The following is a 9,533-nucleotide window of genomic DNA, read 5'->3' on the forward strand; positions in this document are numbered from 1 at the left end:
TCTCTTCTATTCACTTATATTGAGACAACTGTTTGTAAACATTCTGAAACATCAAGCAATCAGTTAATAATATTAGATGTTTCAATTAAGGTCAAAACTGAAACAGGCTCATCTTCTATTTTGGATACCCAACGTCACATGTCACGGTCATGAACTTTACTGACGACTCACTTATGACATACTCCCACCTCTACCTCATAAATCAACTCCCAGAATGTGCATCTGGCATATCAAGGAAAGGACAAATCAGAGTAGCTAGTGGAGAAAATACACAGCGCTAAGCTTATACCAAAGAATTGACACACTCAGGGGTCCGCTGGTACTTGACCTAAACACATTCCTCCAGAAAGGCCAACATGTCCCACTGCCCTCCTCTCACACAGCACGTAATATCCTTCACTCCAATTTGCATCACACCCATTCCTCAGGCAGCTCGCCCCACCCACACAGACACACACACTAGTCAGACCAGTCTCACAGTGACTTATCGCAGTCAAAAACAAAGCCCTTTTTTTTTTTTTTTTTTTTAACATTCTCATTCTTACCAAATAGCAGCGCCAGCAGGAAGCCAGTTAAATAGCCTCATGTTCGTGCGTTGTTGTCATACCATGGATGACTCAGTGATAAGTCCATCAAGCTTCTATGACCCATTCCAAAAAAGCACCAGCAGAAACACAAGAATAGATTATTCATAGTTTTAGGAGGGTAGAACCTTCAAAACCTGATATTGTGACTGAATGGTACCTGTTTTTGAATGTTTATTTGAATGGGTTGGCAACCGTCTGTCCGTCCATCTATCCGATCACCATGACAACGCTTGGGAGTTCAGTGGAATATTAAAACCCACACACGTGTGAAGGATGTGTTCTTCCTGTTGGTGTTACACATGTACAGTATGTTGTCATGACCGGGCGGTCTGGTCCTCACAAAATGTCTGAGTAATAGTGGGGAAAAACAATGATGCACTCCGCTGACAAAATACATCATTCGCAACACTCTGTAGAATTCCACACATAAACACGACAGTCCTGCACTTATGTGTCGGTCTTGTCTCTGTGACAAAGACTCAAGAGCGGCAAACAACAGCTGAGGGGTCATGCTCTATTTGGGCCGCATCTAACCGTGGCCGCCATCCCGTATTTACACCGGTGATGCCGAGGTAGTTTAAATGCTCAGGTTACTCCCAACCCTTCCCCTAAATACCACAGAGGAGCATGTGATGAAAATAGGGGAAAGGTACACAAAGGACAACATAAACATGATTGTGTTGACCTTTTCTTCAAGTCACATGGCTTCATTCCAAGTGTACATTCTTCGCTGCATAATCTAGAGCAAGAAAGCCGCTTTGTAAATTCTGCCTCTACAATTAGCGGCATACAATCATGACAATGCAACTCCACGTTAATCACACTTTTAGGACATTAACCTCTCAAGGATGCATCAAGGCAAGGGAGGGGGAGACCATTAGCAACACAACTCCTATTAAGGATAGATAGAGACATCTTGATTCACACTGAATGGGACTTGAAGCTTTGGTGCCTGCAAGTCAGGAGAGTAAACCAGGTCAAAAACACCATAGCAACTGCATAGCAACTAAAACAAGATGCACAGGTTAGTACGTAGTGCTTTGTAAGCTACACGCTCCTGCTGCCATCTTGATATATGACCTGACCCTTTATTTACCTGAAGCCCTGACACTCATTAACACACACACAAAAACTGTTTCTCAACAGTGTCACAACTCAGCCATGTCGCACAACCAAACCACACCTGACTTTTGTAAAGCGTGCTGGCGTCATATTGACAGGAAACACACAAGCCTCCCAAAGCTCACGTTTGACCATTTTATTGTTTTTCTGAAAAATAGTCAGAGTTCAGGAAAAGGACACACGGGTTAGACTTCGCTCTAAACTCTGTGACAAAAGCATCTGAATGCAAACAACACAGCACAAGAGTGCTCAAGTTTCACATTTTGTCTGCAGTAGGTTTGATAATGCATAACAGTCAAAGGTCAAACACAATTCGTTATGTGATGCTGCAAGAAAATTAAGCATGGTGAATTCATTTTAATTTCGTAATCAAATTCTCACCAACATAAAGTCTCTAATAACTGTACAGGCAATGTTTAGATTAACATTTTGAGATGTTTACCTGAATACTAAAATAAAGTAAATCAGTGAGCAGTCCAGGGTGCAGCCTACCTCTCTAACAAGGATAAGAAGCGGAGGAAATGATAGGTGCAATTTCATTTCTGGTAGAAATGACACTATTCACCTATAACACACAAATTAAAAAAAAAAAGAAGAGCATAAGAATTGTGAAGTCAAACACTGATGATTTTTTTTAAAAAACCTTTCCAGGAAATGTGAGCACCCCAGATTGCTCAACTTTAGAGGTTCCCCTGTATGGGAGCCATGCTCACCGATTATTAGTGCGTGGTCAAAAATGAGACCTCAACTAGAAAACATTACAGTACTTGCACAGTGACAGAGAGACAGGATCTAAAATGTCATTAAATACTTTAACAAACACATTGGCAGGAAACGTTACAGTCGGGCTTATTTATTTCCTGCCGTGTTAATAATTTTGTTGTCTCTACGCAAATCTCTTCACGGCTCAATTACAAAGAGTGACAAGGAAGTCTTTGGCCTTCATTGTGAGACTGAGCTGCCATCCCTCATTGACTTTGGCAGACAGTGGCGCCACCCTTCGCCCCTGCAGCAGCTTTCTTGCGTCTCTTGGCGAGGAGGGGGTTGCTGGACGTATCCAGGTCCTTGATCTTCACCTGGTCGTAGTCGACGCGCATGGTCGCCAAAGCGCTGGTCATTTCCTCCTGTGACACAGCAGATCGATTCTGTTGACTCAGTGCATTCACATCAACAAAATGAGAAGAAAAACTTGTTTTGTATCAGGAAGTGAAAGAATCCGCAAAATGGTGCCAAAACAACATTCCAAATTCAATTAATTGATTTTGATATGTTGCAAACTGGTCAGCTGAAGTAACAGTATTTTTTGAGAAGTGGTTGAGAAGGGAAATGCTTGCACAACTTACACAGCACTATTGCAGAACAGTACGCTATTGTGTGTCTATCGTTGAAGGCAATTGTGTTTGGTGGTCTTGTTACATCAGATTTCAGCTGTTGGGAAGATTGCTGCCATGTATTCATGACTCAGTCACGCACGATTGCATCCATTGAACGTTCTGAATAGACAATTTCCTCATATGGTTCAGGAGAACTAAAGCTACAGCAACAAGCGTGTGTGTGTTTGTGATAAACTTGTTTAGTTCGGGCCTTTAGTCATTGCTCCCTCTAGTGAACGCAAGCGGAATGACATGAGGTCGACCATTATTTTATTGAACCCTATCACAGGACCTTGGCGGAGACTTTTAGTCTTCCTAAGGTATACATTACATTAATGATATATATTATATAAATAATATGTATATTCATATATTGGTGAGCTAGCAGGCCAGAAAGATCTAGTTTAGTGTTTTTTAAACAGTATTTTTATTGTCGTCAGCATAAACAAGCTAATGTTTAAGTATATTTTGTTTTGACAATTTGATTTAGGAACGCTGCGGATTTTGGAAACACAATTGCATCTGAAAGTCTTATCAAAAAAAGTTGATTTCTCTTGTAATGCCGCACAACGGCCAGAAGAGGTCAGTGTTGTTAAGTATCAAACCTTCACGTCTTCCCACATCTCTCTGTCTTCTGTCAATACTCGGGTGGTGTGGAGCGGCGTGGAGGGAACCACCGTGGATTGCTGCGGAGCATAAACACATGGATGCAGATGTGGAGACCAACATTGACAGGAAGTGGACTCCTGAGTCAAAAACTTACACTAATCCAGGGGTGTTTCATAAACTGACCGATGCTCATTCTCTCGTTGGGGTCCGTCTTCAGCAACTGGTGAATCAAATGTTTGCCTGCGAGAGTCAAAGCGACAAACGTTCACTTCAGTGATCGCAAGTGGCCCAAACACACATCGGATATTTTTTTTAAAGGTCATAATGCGGAAAATTCCACTTTTATTTAATAGTTGAGATCATCAAGTGTGATATTAAACAACCGTGTATCTTCTCTTACCCGCTTAAATCCAGCAGAAGATTTATGAGTACTTAATTAACTCACCTTCCTGTGACACATCAGCCCACTCCGGGTTGGGAAATTCATATTGACCCATCCTGATTCGCTTCTTCATCCCTGGAGAAATGGCTTGACCCGTGTTGGAATAAAACGGAGGGAAGCCGCACAACCTGGGGAAGAACAAGAGAGCGGATTATACCACACTTTTTCTTCTGCATTACGTCAGTGACAAAATGAGCTACTCACAGGATGTACATGATAACGCCCAGTGACCACATGTCACATGACTTGTCATATTTCTCCGGACCTAAAACCTCAGGTGCTTATCCGCGACCACATAAACCAGACCAAAGAAATGGGAGGACAAAAACAAATGCAATTTAAGTGTGACATGAACTTAAAAGTCAAACCATTTTGTAGGACGGGAAGCGAACTAACCCACGTAGTACGGCGTGTAGCAGGGCGTCTGGAGAGGGTTGTGTTGCGTGGTCTCCTTTGCAAAACCAAAATCCGTTAATTTGAGAACTCCATTCTTGTTCTTTGATGTGTACAGTAGATTCTCGGGCTATTGAAGGGGACATCCAGTCAAATGAAGTTAATTACGTTTGTTTTTTTGGTAACCCGAAGCTGATTGTGGATCAAACCTTGATATCTCTGTGCGCAATGTTAATGCTGTGCAGGAACTCAATGGCCGTGCCGATGTCTCTCATGATCCCAGATGCCTCTGGGATGAAGGAGGTTAAAAGACACAGTCTCAAACCAGGAACTCAATCAAAGAATTTGATTTGACCGTCTCTTAACTTTTGAATGTCCAACTGTTGGAAATTTTCAAAAGAAGCTGTTCTGTTTGCACTGAATGGCAACATTTTCACACCAGCCGTTTGAGCCGTGAATGAAAGGATACATTTTTCTATGACTCGTGCAGTCTGGCTGAATCTGTGTTGCAACCTGCTGCTGATGATTCTCTGTGGCACTCTAAGCTCAGCGGCCACTTCCCTCTAAGAACATCCGGTTTGAGACCTCACAGTGGCGAGCTAAGCCACCAATCAAGTATATTCGAGCCACAGCGTATATTCTCTACAATCACTCAAGCTGCAGCTAGTGCTATTTAAAAACCCAATTTAAAAAGGTGTCAATTTAGGAAGTTGTTTATTTGTTCAAAATGGAGGAAACCGCTTTTGAGGAGACATTTTATGGCATTCTGCAATGATTCAAAAAAGTTCTCACCTTTCTCTGTGAAAGCCTGATCTCCTCGAGCTTGGATGCGGCTGAACAGCTCTCCACCCTCCATACTGCATGAGCACACAAATGGAAACACACACCCTCGCAATTTTGATATAGTGTATAATAAGAGTTTGACAATAATATTTTCTTTATCGTCATCATCGCTTCTGCGGAGGGTGATGCATCATTGGACAAAAACGAATGAGTAAAAAACACCACTCCCTTCGCATTTAAGATTTTCTTTGTGTTGTGTACTCAATCTGTAGTTAGTCAACACAGGGAAAAAACGAGAGAGGAATAAATGCGCTTTTTGTGCTCGACTGACAGAACTAAATGTCGCCTTCCGCTGACCTCCACTGTCACAGGAAGCAGCTTACAGCCACGTGAGCTCGCTGACATGTGCATGGTTACTACAAACAGTAGGAGATAAACATTGTTGTTGTGCCAGCACAAGTCAATAAATAAAATCCTGCCCCCGTATCAAATAATGTGATGAGATCTGTTTCAGTTCACATTTGTTTGTAAGCAAAGACGTCAACCGCACATTTTCTCCTGACACACTTTTCAATCGCGGGGACATATTTTCAAAGAGCGTCTTAAATATCGGAGCATTCTCAAGTAAAACTGCTGACAGCAGCAGTTTTTTGGAGGAAACCGCACACCACTATGTGTCTTTTTTCCCCAGCCACTTAAAAGTTCAATGCAAAAAATAATAAATGACAGCAAGAACAAGCACGCCTCCCCCGAGGCTGATCAATAATATGATATAACATATCATTTGGTCAAAATATCGCCACTTTATGGGTAGTCACCAATACAAAATGGATTTCCCTCACATGACAATTTTAAAAATGTCATTTTAAATCATGTTTACGTGGTTTCTAATTCTTCATATTGCGTTTATTTTTGTACATGGACCTCCTAGATAGCAAATAATTCTAACAATGCAAATAAAATTAGTAATGGGATTTCAAACGTTTAGACTTCAACTGATACTCGACCGCAAGCTCGTACCATTCCATGATGATGAGCAGGCACTTCTTTCCATGATACATGTTCTCATACAGGTTTAGGATTCGGACAATATGCGGCCCTCCGGACACCCTCCAATGAAGCTCCACCTCCCGCCTTGCTTTGGGGTTGTCATAGAGGATCTGGAAGACATAGAAGGAAAGAGCAATTCAAAATGTAATGCAAGTATGAGTTCAATTTGGTGCGCTGGTAAGAACCTAATTATAACGTACACTAACACACTAAGACAGCAGGTGGCTACATGTGCAGTCAGTGACTATTTTGGGATATGACAGTAAGGGGGTGACCTGATGTTCACATTGACAAGAAGGCCGATCTGGTCACAGACTGGGAAAGACTGACTCATGGGACATGTGAGAGAGACACACAAACTTGTAGAGGTTTCTTTCGGCCACTAGAGGGCATTAGGCTAGGAGTGCAAAACACACCCACACGCACACAAACACTGATCATTAAGTAAAGTGCTTTTTGTTGATTCAAGAAATGTAGACGTTATGGGGGACATTTGAGGGGAACTCCACAGAGAATCTAAATAACCGCTCCTCACTACGAGTGTGGAAGAGGAAGTGATGCCTGGAAGTGTCAGGTCACTCAACAGCAATTCGAAAGAACTACAGAGTTTCCGGTGGCTTGTCTGCAAATGTGTGTGACTCCCTTCCCACAGTTCCATCCACCAGACATGACTTTAATGAGCAATTTTCCTGTTGTGTGATCATTTATTGTTTTACTATCCTCATTTCCTGCACTGCACTGTACTAATAAAAGAGACTAGATTAAAAATGACCGGAAAGAGAGCGAAAGAGACATGATGATGACTGAATACACGGACTTCCCCGTAATTCGGATCAAAACCAATTAACAGCCTCCTCACACTTCTTCTGAACCCTTCTCGTCTCCCTGGAAGCCGCGGTTCATATAGAGGCTCTGGACCACTCACCAATATACATACTATATAGTATATAAAAAAAATGTGGAGCTCAACAGGCCCGACTCCTTGCAGTCAGACAAATCCAGGTACATATAATCCTGATGACTGTAAGTGAATTAAATTGAACGAATGGCATCCATCCAGCTCCTCTACAAAGTGGATTAAAATTAAACACATCCATTATGTTTAGCCCCCGGAAGAATAAGTTAATTAAAAAGCTCACAAGCTGGTGAATGCCACTCACCTCCATCCACATTATAAAGTCCCTATCATGACTTTTAGCTTTTTATCTCCCCTATTTTTTACCCAAATTGGCTGAAGTGATAATTGGGTGATTAAAAAAAGTAGATGGTCTGCTGGGCAACTGAATCACAATCAACAGAGATTCACTCATTTTACAGGCAGGACAAGTATGCAAGTGATTAGACAATGGTTTGCTCTTCTCACCTTTGACCTGAGTTTGGAGATAGCAGTAAGAATTAACGACCAATGTGTGTGTGTCACAATGTGTTTCTCTTAGAGGAACATTCGCTTTGGCCATCTGTTTTGTTTCTAATTTCGGCATCCTATGCTTTTGCTCGGTCTACTCTGGCGACTTGAATCTCTACGGATTACTGTACAATTCTCAATCTAAATTCCGACATGCAAAGCTCGAGTTGTGCACCAAGAATAAAAGTGTCAGTCTAAAAGTGTCATATGATAGCTGATTCGGAGTATGGAAATGATATGAGGTTTGATAATGTGCATTTCCCCCACCCCTTCACATGTCTTTGAGCGCTTGAACACAATTTCCTCTGCAGCATCAGTAGAATCTAATTAAGGATATAAACATAGGAGTATTTACGCACAGACACTTCATTAAAACATGGACAACTGAAAAAGATATGAGCTACATCAAGAATCGTGAAACTATAGTGTTACTCAGATCCGTTTGCGTTATTTTGTCAAAAGTGTGAACAATGAAATGAAAGCAAAGTTTATCAAGAAATTTAAAAAACGGGAGGTGAAATGTAAATCTAACTTTACGATTGAATTTGACTGATTTGAATTTACGATTCAAAATACTGAGATGATAGTGATTGGTCTGGCTTCAGTTACAAGAGCCGACTGGCAGTCCAGGTTATTATATACATCCATGGCCAGGGTAGCTAGCTAGCTTTTAACAGGTGATTAGCAGGTAACACAGGTGACTGGTAAGAATTACCTGGCAAGATAAATGGAACTTGCTAGAGCTTATCATTGCTGAATATTTACCAATTCAGTCTTTTTTGTGTGAATTCTATTACAAATTGGGGGGGGGGGGGGGGGGGGGGAAATACAAAACAAACTATAAGTTTGTCATTGCTTGTGGATGCCACAAAATGTTGACAAAGCACTAGTTTTGTCTAAATGGAACTCATCCTTGCTAACATTTAACTCAAATACGTGTCTTGGTTTGGCCTGGGCGCAAAACCAGCAAGTAGGTGAGTTTTCAGGGTTGCCCCACCCCTAAAAAAAATGTGATGAGCGGTTGTGAATTGTTCACATGCCCACAAAACAAAGCAAAAGAAAAAAATATATATTATGATATACAACCAGAATTACTGTTGCGTAATGTTTTAAAAATGAGAATCTGCTGACACAGCTGTTGTACCACGCGCAGGTGAGCGTTACCTTAAGAGCGCATTTCTGTCCGGTCTTCTTGTTGAAGCACCCCAGAACTTTCCCATTAATTCCCAAACCCAGAACCTGGCTGGAGACTTTATAATCGTTTGTCACTGCGTGTCTTTTGATGTCCAGTTTGGTGTTTCCGGGCAAAGGGAAGAGCGTGTCCTCGGGGCCCGATGCGGCGGCAGCGGCTGCTGGTGGAGGCGGCGGCACCAGTTCGGCGTCACCGGACGGCGAGTCGTGCTCGGCTTCGGCGTTCGGCGCTCCCTGCGGGTTCTTCCCGTTGCCATCTTGCAGCATGTTCAGGCAGGAGTAATTCACGTGACTGCTGTCCGGTAAATGCGTCAAGTCGACGCGCCCGGTTGTCTTGGACACCGCTCCAAAACTTGGTTATCTACTCATTCTTCGTAAATACCTTAAAAATAAAAATCTAAAATAGCAAATCCTCTTCAAACTTTTTTCCCAAAGGGGGATCCAAACATTCCAGCAGGTGTGCTGACATCAAGCCAGTGAGTCCAGCTCGAGAAGCTTGACACGGACTCAGATGGGCAAGTGTCAGTCAGTGTGGAACTGGAAGCAGCCATAAGCCCCACCTACCCACCCAACGTCCT

General features: G+C 42.2%; 1 protein-coding gene across 1 annotated transcript; it reads right to left on the reverse strand.

The window, feature by feature from the left end:
* Positions 1-1,830: 1,830 nt before the first annotated feature.
* mapkapk3 (MAPK activated protein kinase 3) lies at positions 1,831-9,506 on the reverse strand. Its single transcript, XM_037252873.1, has 10 exons — positions 8,929-9,506; positions 6,330-6,469; positions 5,319-5,383; positions 4,736-4,815; positions 4,530-4,656; positions 4,338-4,413; positions 4,137-4,261; positions 3,846-3,931; positions 3,688-3,768; positions 1,831-2,833 (listed from the first exon to the last, which is right to left on the reverse strand). The coding sequence occupies exons 1-10, from the start codon at positions 9,220-9,222 to the stop codon at positions 2,678-2,680; spliced, it is 1,230 nt and encodes a 409-aa protein (XP_037108768.1). The 5' UTR covers positions 9,223-9,506; the 3' UTR covers positions 1,831-2,677.
* Between the last annotated feature and the right edge of the window lie 27 nt (positions 9,507-9,533).

Source organism: Syngnathus acus, chromosome 5, assembly GCF_901709675.1.
Source record: "Syngnathus acus chromosome 5, fSynAcu1.2, whole genome shotgun sequence".
Classification (NCBI taxonomy): domain Eukaryota; kingdom Metazoa; phylum Chordata; class Actinopteri; order Syngnathiformes; family Syngnathidae; genus Syngnathus; species Syngnathus acus.